The sequence below is a fragment of the Piliocolobus tephrosceles genome, chromosome 10, assembly GCF_002776525.5.
Source record: "Piliocolobus tephrosceles isolate RC106 chromosome 10, ASM277652v3, whole genome shotgun sequence".
Classification (NCBI taxonomy): domain Eukaryota; kingdom Metazoa; phylum Chordata; class Mammalia; order Primates; family Cercopithecidae; genus Piliocolobus; species Piliocolobus tephrosceles.
In genome coordinates this window covers 36,542,438-36,560,260 of record NC_045443.1, presented here as the reverse complement: position 1 = coordinate 36,560,260, position 17,823 = coordinate 36,542,438, and the positions used below count along the sequence as shown (strand labels likewise).

Sequence of the window (17,823 nt, the reverse complement as noted above, 5' to 3'; positions counted from 1 at the left end):
AAACAATTAGTATTGTTAAATTTAACCTCATATGGACAGAATACACAAAATACTGGTAGAAATTATCTCCCTTTCCAAATTAGCCTAGTCTGGTTCTCAAAGACAGACACTCAGTGTCCTCACTTCTAAAGCCTTCAGTTGTCTAGTTTAGTGTGCTTATCACAGGTGTAGAAAATTTTATATTTACATTGCTGAATCACCTCTCAGTACATTTGAATGGCCTTTCCTTTGCTTTTTGTCTAGAGCTGAAGTCTCATTCAAAAATATGGGTGACTGCCTAGCTCAGGAAGAGTTCACAGGAGGGAGAAGGCTGAAATGATAACAAATCTAATTTTTAAACCATGCCAGTTGTGTTAGTCTGTTTCTGTTGTTATAAAGGAATATCTGAGACTGGGTAATCTATAAAGAAAAGAGGTTTAATTGGCTCACGGTTCTACAGGCTGCACAGGAAGCATGGTGCTGACATCTGCTTCTGGTGAGGGCCTCAGGAAGCTTATGGTGGAAGGCTAAGGGGGAACAGGCACCTCACATAGTGAAAGGGGGAGCAAGAGAGAGAAGAAGGATGTTCCAGACTCTTTTTAACAACCAGATCTCATGTGAACTGAGTGAGAACTCACTGATCAACAAGGGGATGGCACTAAACAATTCAAGAGGGATCTTCCCCCCACGATTCAATACCTCCCACCAGGCCCTACCTCTAACTTTGGGGATTACAATTCAAGATGAGATTTGGAAGGGACAAACATAAAAACCCTATCACCAGTGTTTTCATATTTAGTTAACTGAATCAAAAAAGTATTTTGATTTTGAACATTAAGAAATATTCTTTCATATCCTTTTCAGACAACTTGTATGTCCCTTGGATGTCTTTTTCAGATGACCTATTTCTCCTTTCACAACTCATAGTATCATGACTTGTAAACAGTAAATATTTAATAAATCTGTGCTGACAACAAATCTTTAATGACAACAAAAGCAGTTCTCTGAAATGCCCTTTGTTCTACCTCTTTGCCTGGTAAATTTCTTTTATGATTTGGTTCCAATGTCATATTTAAAATGGTTCCCAGCTCTCTTCGTTAAAATGAATCGGCCCGTTCCAGGTAGCTCATACCCAGTTTCCATTACATTGTCATTGTTCGTCTGTTTCTCATTCTTGCCTTTTATCTACCAAGGAGCAGGGATTTGGGCTTATTTATCTTTAATATCTCTGATACCTTGCATGTGCTTGCCATCTGTAAAGTGCTCCAGAATTGTCTGGCAAATGACTGTGACAGGGAGAAAACTCATTCTATAAGCATGATGTAGGCTTTAGTTGGCAAACCCTGCCCTCTAAAGGATTTTGCTTCTTTAAATTTTTTTCTGCAGTTAGAATACTGCTGCCAAATGAGCAATTAGTAACTGATTATGACTTTGTGATCCAATTAGCAGATGTGATTAGGGGATGGTTAGCCTTTGTTCCTATACCTACTTCTTTTAAATTAAGAATAATCCATAATTGATACTCAGGATAACTTTGCTGAAAGCACGGATTTCACCAAGATGTTAACAATGGCCATATTTGAGTAGTAGTACTTTTGTTTGACTTTTTTCTTCAGACATAATGTTTTTCTTTTTTTTTTTTTTATTATTGCACTTTAAGTTCTAGGGTACATATGCATAATGTGCAGGTTTGTTACATATGTATACTTGTGCCATGATTGTTTGAATTTTCTTTTTCAGGATATGTATTAGAAAAACAAAAACTATTTTCATTTTTTATAATAGATGGTGCATGAGGTAGACAATTAAGAGAAATGAATGCTTTGATGCAACTTGGAACCAGTCAGGGCTGGATCACAATGAGCCAGTCTACAATTTGGTAACAAATCTCATTGGTTTAGGAAAGCAAAAGTTTATTTGCTCCAGATTGACGGGGACTCTTCTACATTCAGTCTCTCAGATCCAAGCCTCCTTCAGCTCAAAGTGGCTTCCACAGTTGATATGGCCAAAAGAGGGAGAAATCGAAGAGACCAGCCAGCTCTCACCTGGCTCAACACATGTCATTTTCCTTGGCCAAAACAAATCCCAAGGCCCCAAGCTAACTGCACAAGAGAGTGGAAAATGCAGAGAAGCACATGGAAGCCAGTATATGGTGAGCACCAGTTGTCTCTGCCAACATGACGGTAACTCTTTTCATTTTTCAGTTACTGTAATGAATGTATGTTGGATCCAGACTGCGGTTTCTGCTACAAGATGAACAAATCAACTGTCATTGACTCCTCCTGTGTTCCAGTTAATAAAGCATCTACAAATGAGGCAGCCTGGGGCAGGTATATCACTCATTTAACCATACGAATGTATAATGATATTTCAAAATGAGGCTTATGTTTAAGTTTTCAGAGTGCTTGCACTTATACCAGTTCTTTTAAACTGGCCTTCATAATTACATTACTTTGCAGCATACACTGGTGATAGTGGATGCAAAGCATTGCAATTGTGTGTTTCACGCAGAGTAGAAAGCACCCAGGCTAAACTTTTGGAGACCCAGATTTCTCTAATAAGGTGTAGGAGTTTGGATCTTTAGTTTTAGGCAGGTGTTCACAAATACTGCCAAGGCAATTTCTCCCACTGCATGTTGTTTAATTACACTGTATTTCCAGACTCCCAAACTTTTAAATGAAAAGAAACTGTAAAGTCAAAATGAATTATTATCACATTAAGCTGCACGTGGTGCATCATGCCTGTAATCCCAGCACTTTGGGAGGCTGAGGCAGGCAGATCACTTGAGGTCAGGAGTTCGAGACCACTCTGGCCAACATGGTGAAACCCTGTCTCTACAAAATTACAAAAATTAACTGGGAGTGGTGGCACATGCCTGTAATCCCAGCTGCTCAGGAGGCTGAGGCAGGAGAATCACTTGAACCCAGGAGATAGAGGTTGCGGTGAGCTGATATCAAACCACTACACTCCAGCCTGGACAGCAGAGTAAGACTCTGCCTCAAAAAAAAAAAGAAAAGAATTACTATCACGTTAAATTATTTCATGAAACTATTTTTTTTATTCCTAGAGGCCTTTTCCAGGGTTGAGTGAAATTAAGCAAAATAAGGATAAAAGTTGGTAATCATTGGCATGTAACTAACTTGGGAGGCTAGAAACCTTAATATTTTTGGTTTGTAGTAGATGCATAAATGAAATATTAATATAAAATAAATAAATATTCTCCAGATTTGTGAACTAACATTTGTATCCAGACATATAAAATGTGCAAATGTTATTTGATATGGCTTTAACCTCTTTTGTGTTTTAAATTCCTATAAAATAATATGCTCTTATCTTGTCTACTCATAGTACTGATAAAGGCAATGAAATCTGTAATAAAGTATTGTGTCTCATAGGAGCTATAAAATATAGTGTAATAATCATTTCATTAGAGAACTGCTCCAAAGAAGTAAATTATATATGTTAGTTGAGTAAAGATCCAGACCACATTATAAATATACTAATTAAAAAGAAATATGTAAATGAAATACAATTAGTATTTTATTTTTATTTATTTATTTATTTATTTGTTTTTTTTTTATTATACTTTAAACTCTAGGGTACATGTGCATAACGTGCAGGTTTGTTACATATGTATACTTATGCCATGTTGGTGTGCTGCACCCATCAACTCGTCAGCACCCATCAATTCGTCATTTATATCAGGTATAACTCCCAATGCAATCCCTCCCCCCTCCATCCTCGCCATGATAGGCCCCGATGTGTGATGTTCCCCTTCCCGAGTCCAGGTGATCTCATTGTTCAGTTCCCACCTATGAGTGAGAACATGCGGTGTTTGGTTTTCTGTTCTTGTGATAGTTTGCTAAGAATGATGGTTTCCAGCTGCATCCGTGTCCCTACAAAGGACGCAAACTCATCCGTTTTACGGCTGCATAAAATTCCATGGTGTATATGTGCCACATTTTCTTAATCCAGTCTGTCACAGATGGACATTTGGGTTGATTCCGAGTCTTTGCTATTGTGAATAGTGCCACAATAAACATACGTGTGCATGTGTCTTTATAGCAGCATGATTTATAATCCTTTGGGTATATACCCAGTAGTGGGATGGCTGGGTCATATGGTACATCTAGTTCTAGATCCTTGAGGAATTGCCATACTGTTTTCCATAATGGTTGAACTAGTTTACAATCCCACCAACAGTGTAAAAGTGTTCCTACTTCTCCACATCCTCTCCAACCCCTGTTGTTTCCTGACTTTTTAATCATTGCCATTCTAACTGGTGTGAGATGGTATCTCATTGTGGTTTTGATTTGCATTTCTCTGATGGCAAGTGATGATGAGCATTTTTTCATGTGTCTGTTGGCTGTATGAATGTCTTCTTTTGAGAAATGTCTGTTCATATCCTTTCCCCACTTTTGGATGGGGTTGTTTGTTTTTTTCTTGTAAATTTGTTTGAGTTCCTTGTAGGTTCTGGATATTAGCCCTTTGTCTGATGAGTAGATTGCAAAAATTTTCTCCCATTCTGTAGGTTGCCTGTTCACTCTGATGGTAGTTTCTTTTGCTGTGCAGAAGCTCTTTAGTTTAATTAGATCCCATTTCTCAATTTTGGCTTTTGCTACCGTTGCTTTTGGTGTTTTAGACATGAAGTCCTTGCCCATGCCTGTGTCCTGAATGGTACTACCTAGGTTTTCTTCTAGGGTTTTTATGGTTTTAGGTCTAACATTTAAGTCTCTAATCCATCTTGAATTAATTTTCGTATAAGGAGTAAGGAAAGGATCCAGTTTCAGCTTTCTACTTATGGCTAGCCAGTTTTCCCAGCACCATTTATTAAATAGGGAATCCTTTCCCCATTTCTTGTTTCTCTCAGGTTTGTCAAAGAAAAGATGGCTGTAGATGCGTGGTATTATTTCTGAGGACTCTGTTCTGTTCCATTGGTCTATATCTCTATTTTGGTACCAGTACCATGCTGTTTTGGTTACTGTAGCCTTGTAGTATAGTTTGAAGTCAGGTAGCGTGATGCCTCCAGCTTTGTCCTTTTGACTTAGGATTGTCTTGGCAATGCGGGCTCTTTTTTGCTTCCATATGAACTTTAAAGCAGTTTTTTCCAATTCTGTGAAGAAACTCATTGGTAGCTTGATGGGGATGGCATTGAATCTATAAATAACCTTGGGCAGTATGTCCATTTTCACGATATTGATTCTTCCTATCCATGAGCATGGTATGTTCTTCCATTTGTTTGTGTCCTCTTTGATTTCACTGAGCAGTGGTTTGTAGTTCTCCTTGAAGAGGTCCTTTACATCCCTTGTAAGTTGGATTCCTAGGTATTTTATTCTCTTTGAAGCAAGTGTGAATGGAAGTTCATTCATGATTTGGCTCTCTGTTTGTCTGTTACTGGTGTATAAGAATGCTTGTGATTTTTGCACATTAATTTTGTATCCTGAGACTTTGCTGAAGTTGCTTATCAGCTTAAGGAGATTTTGGGCTGAGACAACGTGGTTTTTCTCAATATACAATCATGTCATCTGCAAACAGGGACAATTTGACTTCTTCTTTTCCTAACTGGATACCCTTTATTTCTTTCTCTTGCCTGATTGCCCTAGCCAGAACTTCCAACAGTGTGTTGAATAGGAGTGGTGAGAGAGGGCATCCCTGTCTTGTGCCAGTTTTCAAAGGGAATTTTTCCAGTTTTTGCCCATTCAGTATGATATTAGCTGTGGGTTTGTCATAAATAGCTCTTATTATTTTGAGGTACGTTCCATCAATACCAAATTTATTGAGCGTTTTGAGCATGAAGCGCTGTTGAATTTTGTCAAAAGCCTTTTCTGCATCTATTGAGATAATCATGTGGTTCTTGTCTTTGGTTCTGTTTATATGCTGGATTATGTTTATGGGTTTGTGAATGTTGAACCAGCCTTGCATCCCAGGGATGAAGCCCACTTGATCATGGTGGATGAGCTTTTTGATGTGCTGCTGAATCCGTTTTGTCAGTATTTTATTGAGGATTTTTGCATCGATGTTCATCAGGGATATTGGTCTAAAATTTTCTTTTTTTGTTGTGCCTCTGCCAGGCTTTGGTATCAGGATGATGTTGGCCTCATAAAATGAGTTAGCGAGGATTCCCTCTTTTTCTATTGATTGGAATAGTTTCAGAAGGAATGGTACCAGCTCCTCCTTGTACCTCTGGTAGAATTCAGCTGTGAATCCATCTGGTCCTGTACTTTTTTTGGTTGGTAGGCTATTAATTATTGCCTCAATTTCAGAGCCTGCTATTGGTCTATTCAGGGATTCAACTTCTTCCTGGTTTAGTCTTGGAAGAGTGTAAGTGTCCAGGAAATTATCCATTTCTTCTAGATTTTCTAGTTGATTTGCATAGAGGTGTTTATAGTATTCTCTGATGGTAGTTGTATTTCTGTGGGGTCGGTGGTAATATCCCCTTTATCATTTTTTATTGCATCTATTTGATTCTTCTCTCTTTTCTTCTTTATTAGTCTTGCTAGCGATCTGTCAATTTTGTTGATTTTTTTCAAAAAACCAACTCCTGGATTCATTGATTTTTTGGAGAGTTTTTTGTGTCTCTATCTCCTTCAGTTCCTCTCTGATCTTAGTTATTTCTTGCCTTCTGCTAGCTTTTGAATGTGTTTGCTCTTGCTTCCCTAGTTCTTTTAATTGTGATATTAGAGTGTCAATTTTAGATGTTTCCAGCTTTCTCTTGTGGGCATTTAGTGCTATAAATTTCCCTCTACACACTGCTTTAAATGTCTCCCAGAGAATCTGGTATGTTGTATCTTTGTTCTCATTGGTTTCAAAGAACATCTTTATTTCTGCCTTCATTTCGTTATGTACCCAGTAGTCACTCAGGAGCAGGATGTTCAGTTTCCATGTAGTTGAGCGGTTTTGATGGAGTTTCTTAGTCCTGAGTTCTAGTTTGATTGCACTGTGGTCTGAGAGACAGTTTGTTATAATTTCTGTTCTTTTACATTTGCTGAGGAGTGCTTTACTTCCAATTATGTGGTCAATTTTGGAATAAGTGCGATGTGGTGCTGAGAAGCATGTATATTCTGTTGATTTGGGGTGGAGAGTTCTGTAGATGTCTATTAGGTCCGCTTGGTGCAGAGCTGAGTTCAATTCCTGGATATCCTTGTTAACTTTCTGTCTCGTTGATCTGTCTAATGTTGACAGTGGGCTGTTGAAGTCTCCCATTATTATTGTATGGGAGTCTAAGTCTCTTTGTAAGTCTCTAAGTACTTGCTTTATGAATTTGGGTGCTCCTGTATTGGGTGCATATATATTTAGGCCAGTTAGCTCTTTCTTTTGAATTGATCCCTTTACTATTATGTAATGGCCTTCTTTGTCTCTTTTGATCTTTGATGGTTTACAGTCTATTTTATCAGAGGCTAGGATTGCAACCCCTGCTTTTTTTTGTTCTCCATTTGCTTGGTAGATCTTCCTCCATCCCTTTATTTTGAACCTATGTATGTCTCTGCATGTGAGATGGGTCTCCTGAAGACAGCAGACTGATGGGTCTTGACTCTTTATCCAATTTGCCAGTCTGTTTCTTTTAATTGGAGCATTTAGTTCATTTACATTTAAAGTTAATATTGTTTTGTGTGAACTTGATCCTGCCATTTTGATATTAACTGGTTATTTTGCTCATTAGTTGATGCAGTTTCTTCCTAGCCTCGATGGTCTTTACATTTTGGCATGTTTTTGCAATGGCTGATATCGATTGTTCCTTTCCATGTTTAGGGCTTTCTTCAGGGTCTCTTGTAAGGCAGGCCTGGTGGTGACAAAATCTCTAAGCAATTGCTTATCTGTAAAGGATTTTATTTCTCCTTCACTTCTGAAACTTAGTTTGGCTGGATATGAAATTCTGGGTTTAAAATTCTTTTCTTTAAGAATGTTGAATATTGGCCCCCACTCTCTTCTGGCTTGGAGAGTTCCTGCCGAGAGATCTGCTGTCAGTCTGATGGGCTTCCCTTTGTGGGTAACCCGACCTTTCTCTCTGGCTGCCCTTAAGATTTTTTCCTTCATTTCAACTTTGGTGAATCTGGCAATTATGTGTCTTGGAGTTGCTCTTCTGGAGGAGTATCTTTGTGGCGTTCTTTGTATTTCCTGAATTTGAATGTTGGCCTGCCCTACTAGGTTGGGGAAGTTCTCCTGGATGATATCCCGAAGAGTGTTTTCCAACTTGGTTCCATTTTCCCCCTCACTTTCAGGCACCCGAATGAGAGGTAGATTTGGTCTTTTTACATAATCCCATACTTCTTGCAGGCTTTGTTCATTTCTTTTTCTTCTTTTTTCTTTTGGTTTCTCTTCTCGCTTCATTTCATTCATTTGGTCCTCATTCGCTGATACTCTTTCTTCCAGTTGATCGAGTTGGTTACTGAAGCTTGTGGATTTGTCACGTATTTCTCGTGTCATGGTTTTCATCTCTGTCATTTCGTTTAAGACCTTCTCTGCATTAATTATTCTAGCTATCAATTCTTCCACTCTTTTTTCAAGATTTTTAGTTTCTTTGCGCTGGGTACGTAATTCCTCCTTTAGCTCTGAGAAGCTTGATGGACTGAAGCCTTCTTCTCTCATCTCGTCAAAGTCATTCTCTGACCAGCTTTGATCCGTTGTTGGCGATGAGCTGCGCCCCTTTGCAGGGGGAGATGCACTCTTATTTTTTGAATTTGCAGCTTTTCTGCCCTGCTTTTTCCCCATCTTTGTGGTTTTATCTTCCTCTGATCTTTGATGATGGTGACGTACTGATGGGGTTTTGGTATAGGTGTTCTTCCTGTTTGATAGTTTTCCTTCTAATAGTCAGGACCCTCAGCTGTAGGTCTGTTGGAGATTGCTTGAGGTCCACTCCAGACCCTGTTTGCCTGGGTATCAGCAGCAGAGGTTGCAGAAGATAGAATATTGCTGAACAGTGAGTGTACCTGTCTGATTCTTGCTTTGGAAGCTTCCTCTCAGGGGTGTACTCCACCTTGTGAGGTGTGGGGTGTCAGACTGCCCCTAGTGGGGGATGTCTCCTAGTTAGGCTACTCAGGGTTCAGGGACTCACTTGAGCAGGCAGTTTGTCCGTTCTCAGATCTCCTCCTCCGTGTTGGGAGATCCACTGCTCTCTTCAAAGCTGTCAGACAGAGTCGTTTGCGTCTGCAGAAGTTTCTGCTGCTTTTTTTGTTTTTGTTGTTTAGCCGTGCCCTGTCCCCAGAGGTGGATTCTACAGAGACAGGCAGGTTTCCTTGAGCTGCTGTGAGCTCCACCCAGTTCGAGCTTCCCAGCCGCTTTGTTTACCTACTTAAGCCTCAGCAATGGCGGGCGCCCCTCCCCCAGGACGCCCCTCCCCCAGCCTCGCTGCTGCCTTGCGGTTAGATCGCAGACTGCTGTGCTAGCAATGAGGGAGGCTCCCTGGCCGTTGGACCCTCCCGGCCAGGTGTAGGTATAATCTCCTGGTGTGCCCGTTTGCTTAAAGTGCAGTATTGGGGTGGGAGTTACCCGATTTTCCAGGTGTTGTGTGTCTCAGTTCCCCTGGCTAGGAAAAGGGATTCCCTTCCCCTTGCACTTCCCAGGTGAGGCTATGCCTCGCCCTGGTTCAGCTCTCGCTGGTCGGGCTGCAGCATCTGACCAGCACCTATTGTCCGGCCCTCCCTAGTATCATGACTGATTTGCTTTCCGGGAAACTGATTTGCTTTCTAGGAAACCAGGGTGAGTATTAAATGACCAGCAAGTAGGCAAGGCTAAGAGCAAAAACTGCACATTTATTTTTGGTCCCCCAGCTTCAGGAAAGAAGGTGTGGGGGAGGGGTCAGGTCCGTGGGTATCCGGCAGGGGAGGCCGGGAGGAGTCACCGGTGGAGCTGGAGCTCTCGGGCGGAGTTCCTACAGTCCCCACAGGAGTGACGGCTGAGAAAGTGCGCACCACACTGAGAAAGTGCACACTGCCTGCCCACCGGGAGCGGCTTTTATGTCCTGGGCCCGGAAGTGGGAGGGCAGTGGGCGGGACATAGGCGGGTCGGGGGCGGGGCGGTAGGCGTGGCTAGGCGGGTTCCGGTTTTTCTCCGTGGGAAGTCGGGTTGCGCCTGGCAGTCTACCTGTGTCTTTCCCGGGCGCAGGAAAGCTGAGGGTGAAGAAGCTGGAACTGTGCCATCTTGCCTCCGTTGGTCCAAACAATGACCCCAGTACCTCAGTTGAAAATGCGGAAATCACCGGTCTTCTGTGTCGCTCCCGCTGGGAATTGGAGACTGGAGCTGTTCCTATTCGGCTGTCTTGCTCCGCTCCCCAACTACAATTAGTATTTTAAATGAACACTCAAAAGAGTTTCTTTTAAAAATATTCAGTGTATAGTTTTCATCAGCCAAACTTAGTTATTGAGTTAATTGATTAAATATTTCTAGATGTACTTGTTCACAGCTTTAAACCTTCAGAGTTTTGTTTTTGCCAATGGGAAAAAAAACTAAGTTACTACTATTCTAGAATTATGAACATGTTATGAAATCTGTTAGAAATGTACATAGTTTCCTGTATTTTACATAATTAATTTATAAACTTATTAGAACTCTCAACTAAATAGTAAGGAGGCACTAAAATTAGATATTTCTCTTACCTTCAGTAGAAGGGTTAGAGGTCAGAGGCCTCAAAGCAGGAGTTTTGACTTTTTTTGCAAATAACAAATCATACAACTTTTTAGTAGTAATGTTTATTTCTTTATTTCAGAAAGATTAACAACTCACTCTTACATTTTATTTGTATTTTTATACCATCATCCTGTAGCTGCACATGAATTAGAGAAAAGTAAGGCACAGATTGTAACTAAGTAGCAAAAATAAAAATAACTTAAAAAAATGATGTTCACAGCATATTCTTAAAATAGTCGCAAACTCTTTACAAGGAAAAGAAAGAAAAAACCCTGTGTTTTCTTACTCCTCCCTGTGCTGCACAACAGTGCTCCTTCTCGGTGGGCCACTGCTATTGGTTACCTCCTTAGTCTTGGCTAGAAAAGAGCAAAAAGGCAGGATGTGTTCACCATGAAAAATTCTTCAGATAGATTTTCCACGTGTAGGTAAAATAATATTCAGTATATATAATAGTCAGTAAATATTTTGTTGGTTGGTTGGTGGTTTGGTTGACAAATTTGATACAATTACCTGGAATGGAACTCTAAGGCAAAATCAACCATTACCTTGGATTCACATCTAGAGATATACTATAAATATTTCAAGGTCAAGTATTGAGGCAGTCCTTAGCCATATATCCTAATCTCTAACTATAGCTGTTTCCTGAAAAGACACTAGGTGGAATGGCAACACTATTGATGATGGAAGTAGTATAATACTGTTGATTAACTCTGAATTGTCAATATAATGAAAATCATTTGTCCATATAATCAACTATGAGATTATATATCAGTGTGCTTTTCTATATCTCTGTTGTTAAATTTCAGTGAAAACTTAAAAACAATTATTTAGCAGACTTTTAGAAAATGTAGTAGACTGATCTGATGCAGGAAAATCTCCTGCCCATTAACCTCCCCCTACACCTCCAACATGCATCCCACACACATTCAAAGTTTAATGCACAGTGGAACTTGAAAGAAATCCCCAAGTGCCACAACAGAGTGTGAGTGGTGAGCCCGCATTGGAATATCAGAAGAGAATATAGGCCTTACAGGTGAGAGGTTAGGGTTTTTAATGCTGAGGGAGATTAGCTCCAGGCCTTGCCTCTGTAGCTACAAAGCACTATCCAGGTTCTGAAATAGGGACAAGAAAAATTCTAACTACACTGGGCTTGGAAAGCTACCTACTTCTCTGCTGCTCACTTGGGACTACAAATGGAAATAGTGTCACACATGAAAAAGCAAAACCAAGAGCCTTTGCTATGAGGGAGTGTGTGTTCTCATTTCACACTGCCTTTGTGAAGTGGGAACCATGAGTTGAGAAACATAAACACTAAAATAAATAAATTGAATGAAAAGTAGTTCCTAAACTGGAGACATCCATAGAGACATGTTAGGAATCCACATGGAATTATGAGAACCCAGTGTACATGAGATGTCCATGGTAAGCAACTCTTGGTAAATACAGGAGAACAGTCAGAGAGTATTAGGCTGGTGCAAAAGTTAATTGCGCTTTTACCATTACTTTTAAGTAATTAACTTTTGCACCAACCTAATAGAAACCACACCAATTATTGGAGGCAAGGAAGCCACCAAGTGTGACAGATGGACAAATGAATAAATAAAGAACCTTGCATTGCCAAAAAAAAAAAAAAAAAAAAAAAAAAGAGTCTTTAAAAGCAATAAAGGAAAGTATATTTTTCAATTATACTGAAAGTTATGTGCTTATGATTGGTGCAGTATATATGTGTATTTTTATATGAGACATATGTATGTTATAATTTCGCAATTTTTGCAAAAGTAAAACTTGAGAAGCTGAAATTCTAGAGAAATGACATAGGATGTGGTATGATAACTTTTAGAAAAAAGTCTTCTAATGATCATTTTAAATGTTTCTGCTTTTTGGGTTTTTTTCAGAAAGAAATTGAGATTACAATTAGTCTTTCAATTTGTTAAATACAGATGTTAAAAATATGAGAGTAAGCTCTTAAAATATGAACTATTAGAGGGAGAAATAAGAGACTCAAAGTATAATAAGAGAGGAAGGGGCAAAAAACAGGAACCCAGAAAAATTACATCTAAATGTAACTGTTTTTAAAATAAAAAACAAACTAATTAAACACAATTATAAAAGATAAAGATCTTCATATTGAATTTTTTAATACAGTTGTATGCTGTTCACAGGAGACAGTCACAGAAAGGTTAGAAATATAGAAATAGAGGAAAGAAAAAATTAGACAAGTACTAAGTCAAAAAGACAAAAAATAGCACAGACTAGAGTATTCAGAAAATTTACAAGCTTGATAGGAGAGTCAAGTAGAACCTAATATAGAGAATGCCATTCTTTTTAAGAAAACATGGAACACTTATGAAATTTTACCATGTTCAAGCACAAAGAGTAAATTCAGTAAGCATATAAATGTATAGATATTTCAGTAAATTATAAGTAAATCCAAATAATCAGTATCATCCAGAACATGTTGTCTAATAAAAATACAATAAAACTATAAAACAGAAGAAAGATATTTATCACCCCTTCTAGTTTAGCTTGGGAACTAAAATAAACAAAACACCCAAAAAGCAACTTCAAATTAATGAATAGATTTAGAAGAAATCACAGTGCAAAACAAGATATTAAAATTAATAACTAAACAGATCCATAAGAGGTTAGATGTAGAACATAGAGTAAGCCTGTAGAGTTAGCAGAGGATGGGAAGAGCAAAGCAAAGAAATACTCGAGAGGATCAAGAAATAAAAGTTCTTAAAGAAGGCTAACAAAATGTAGAAACTTCTTGCAATACTGATCAAGAAGAGAAGGCACAAACAATATTTAGAAAAAAAAAAAGATGTATAACAATGGATAGTAAAGATTTTTAAATTCGTAAGAGAATACTATGAACAGTGTTCTCCAGTACATTTGAAAACAGATAAATGGACAGTTTTCAAGAAAAAATGTAACTTTCCAAAACCAATTCCGAACCTCTATGAAGCGAGTGATTTCTATACCCTACTTACAGATTTCTATACCCTACTTACTGTTGCTTAGAGGGTCTGAATGACTTTCTCAAAGTCAAAAGGCCAGTAAGTTCACTTCTTGTAGGGGAGCAACAATTGAGTAGTGGAAAGATACACATTTTAGTTTCAGGTAGTTTCCAATTTCTAAGTTAAACAAAGTATGTTATTGACAAATCAGGCATTAGAATGTTTTGTTTTTTGTTTGTTTGTTTGTTTTCTGTATTTATCTGTGTCTGTTTATCCACCTCCCTACCTCCTGACTCTGCATCTATACGAAACCATAAATACTCTATTCTGGAACTTCAAACCTCCTGACTATGTAAAATAGTGTTGCCAATGAGGGACACTTTCTTAATGCACTGATTCAGTATTTGTTTCCTATAATACAGCACTTTCGCTCTGTAATTAGAAACACTAAAATAGCTAGATAGATTCCCTATTTGGCAATTCATTGTTTACTGTACTCATTCAGCAGAGATATTTTTCTCAAAGCTGCACTCTGATGTAACACCCAGTCTGTTTTCCCAGCATTTCACCGCTCTCCCACACAGATTCTAGTCAGTTTAAACCCCTTGTCATTACCCTAATATCTGTTATAATTTCCTGTCTCTACGTCTTTTCTCACACTGTGCTTTCTGTCTAGAATTTACCCTCCTTGATCTCTGCCTGAAATCTATTTATTTATTTATTTATTTTGCTCGGATTAGATGTCCCTTTTTCCTTGCAGTTTCTGTGATAAGTCCCAGAAAACAATGCTTATTCTATCTCCTGCTGCCCTCTAGCACTCCCCTGGTTGTCGCATACTATAAGAGACATTTCCTGTCTATAAGATGAATGATAGCCATTTAAGTCCTACTGGAACACCTCACAGGGCTGACACTATGTGCCACTTAGCAGTAGCAGTGTGAGGCAACCTGGCCTGGGGATTTCCAGGAGACACGTCCACCTCAGTACAGATGCAATTCTTACAAACCTTTGAACAAAGTTACCCTTACAAGACTAGCTTAACCTCCTTTTATGAATGAAAGACCCGGTAACTGACTCAGATTGAACACAGGTATAAGAAAGGGGAAGAATCCCCCAAGCTCTGAGAATAGTCTCCAGATGGAAACCCTCCTGGATGGGCGGTCATCTGATCCCTGATTGAATCTGGCTCATGCCACCCACCTGCTCCCATTATCCAACTTGTAAGAGCACTGCTAGAATAAACTGCTGGTGTTCAACATCAGTCAGTGTCTAAGTCTCATTTTGATGTGAATCAGACCACATTGGAAGAAAAATTGCCACTGGGGAAGCCAGTTAACTATGACCATCCAAAACCCCTGAATAATGAATGATCCTTGTATAATTTATATGATAATTATATTTTTATATGATAGCAATCTGTGTTTGAATGTATTTTTGCTTCTAGATTATAAATTCTAATTTCTATATTCTGCACTGTTTTTAAACTTTTGGTGTTTTATATACATCAAGCATTCAATCAATAATTATAAAAATATATAAGGGTTTAAAATTATCACAGTTATAAATGAGAGGATATGATGTTCCCGTCACTTCATTTTAGTTACATCTTTTGCATCCATACTTATTTTCAGGAAAGGAAACTTATAAAAGGAAAAAATTGAAGTAATGCAATTTACATTAACACAAAGCGTTAATGTTTACCTGTACTAATAAAAACACTAAAAAACAGTTTAAAAATAAAATTTAACCATGTGCTTCAGTATATTACCGCAAAAATATTGCTTGGAGCCATAATTTATGGAAAACACTTTTTAAAAATTATTGGAAGAAGCCAGGTGAGTTGGCACATTCCTGTAGTCCTAGCTACCCGAGAGGCTAAGGCAGGGGGATCACTTGAGCCCAGGAGTTTAAAGCCAGCCTGGGTAACATAGCAGGACTCCATCTATAATCATCATCATCATCATCATCATCATCATCATCATCATCATCATCCTGGCTAAAAATTATTAGAAGAAATATTCAGCATATTTCCTGAAAATATTCACTGATATGCCAGGGAAGCAGTTTATCTATGGTGATAGCATAAGACCAAATGTATTACAAAACTATATCAAATAGCAAAAACAAGCATTTTCCTTTGTACCTCTTTAAATTTTTTTGAAAAGAGATACCACTTTTGTATTTAGAAAATGAAATTTATTTTATCATTAACAAAGCACATCATTATCTTAAGGTACTCATGTACAGGATATTTTTATCGGCTAGTCACATAGGGATAGGAAAAACTCCAGCTGTGCTCCTAAATTAATAACAATGTAGCTCAAAGTTAATTTTTACCAACATAAATTTTATAGAGAGAAGTATAGTATCTAATATAGAATATTGTAATCAATTTGACTTTTAAAATTCTACTTTTCTTCATGTTACTGCTTAAATAGAAGTCATTATGGTACATTATTCTCTTTAGTATCTGTGGCTGCATGTTATGTGTTTGGAAGTTTCATCTACCTGTAAATAATTTCAGAGATCACATGCCTCTAGGCTATTACTTTTTCAAGTTCAGAAACTTAGATTCCCTTGGATTTAGTGACTATGTTGCAGACTCTGATACTATTTATGTTGCACAGTCTACAAATCAAAAGACCAAAACACTTCTGAATAATTTATCTCCCTCCTCCATGTTAATTTATTGAATTTCTTAGTTGATATTTAATTGTAATAATAAATAAACACTTTTAAACAGTTTTATCCAAGTGGTGATATTCATAGTATATTTGACTACCTTTCATTTTTAGTCAAAAGCTAATATTTCTAGTCAACCCATGTTCCTTTTACATTTTTAAAATTTTTCTTCATATTTCCTTTGAAAAGTAGACTGTGAGTTATTTCTCACTAAAGAAGATTAAATAAGACTAAGATTTTTATTATGAGGATAAAAGCCAAAGCTTGAATTCCATGTGTATGGTGAATGTAAGATAACAGTGGTGAACCTTGGTTCATCAAACATTGGAGCAATTAAGCATCAGAAGGTGTACAGCAGAGATGAAGTCTGGGGAGCTTGAAACTTATTAAAAAGGGGGTTGAGAAAGTAATGAGAACAAGAGAAAGGAAAATGTATGGCTGGCGCCAATACAGGAAATATGAGTTTAGATCAGATTGTTAAAGAGCCTTATTTAGAGATTTTAATTTGTTTTTTTATAAAAGGTACATTTTTATAGGTGTGGGAATCATATTGCCAGTGATTTTAGGTGAATGGCTTTATGTGATACCTGGACATGGATAGGATATTGTGTCACATAGTGAGTTAAATATTTTCAGTCTGTGAAGAAGAAAATCAGTTGGCTAGCATGATTTTAACACTTGGGCAGGAAACATTATCTAATTAGAAATTAATAATGTTCTTTTCATTCCATTTTTATGTAACCATCTTCTATTCTTGGCAAGTGTGATTTTGATTGATTGTATTATTGTTCAAAATATCTGCTGCCACTCCCAAGGGAAGGATTGTATTTCCCTGGCCCATTCAGTCTTATCCACATGAGTTGTTCTGGCCAAGGAAATTAGAGTGGAACCAATCCCTGTCATTTCTGAACCAAAGCTTTAAGGCATGGAGTTTTAAACAAGGATTTCCACGTCCTCTTTTCCTTCTTCATTATAGTTGGCCATATCCTAAAATAGAAAGTGTTCCATTAGATTTGGTCACAGGGTGAAGAAAATGTGGAGCAGAAGCATAACTGACCTGAAGCAGACATGTGGTGTGAGCAATGCATTAACCTTGGGGTTTGTAAATCCCACTGCAATCTGACCTCTTCTGTTACTCTGACATAATTGATTCTCTTCTGACTGATATAGCAAGATAAGCTGGATTCTACTGTGGAAGGGCACATTTTTTTTTTTTTTTAAGTTATAAAAGGAACTGTAAAGAAAACTATTAAACAAATGGTAGTACAGGGCAATGAAAGAAAGGGTAAAAAATTATGAAAGGGATTGCCAAATGTTGTGAGTTTGGGGAACACTGCCATAGGAAGTAGAGAGTTGTTAAGGTTTTTAAGTAGGGGCAATGTAAGTGGCTTTAGGTTTAAGAGATAAAATTCTGATATAGGAAGGAAGAAGAAATTGTAAAGAATTTTATAAAGAACAAATAAAGGGCAGGGCATTTGGAAATATAGTAATATAAGGGCTATAGAAGAATGGTGCTTGCATTTTTAAATGTTGTTTTAAATATATATATATTTAAAAATTTAAGCAGAAGATAATACAT

General features: G+C 37.8%; 1 protein-coding gene across 1 annotated transcript in view; it reads left to right on the top strand.

Moving 5' to 3' along the window:
* SLC2A13 (solute carrier family 2 member 13) overlaps positions 1-17,823 on the top strand; it is a 379,496-nt gene that overhangs the window by 296,665 nt on the left and 65,008 nt on the right. The window contains exon 7 of the mRNA XM_023182832.1: positions 2,184-2,309. Coding sequence (XP_023038600.1) covers positions 2,184-2,309 — 126 coding nt within the window. The remainder of the gene's footprint in view (positions 1-2,183; positions 2,310-17,823) is intronic.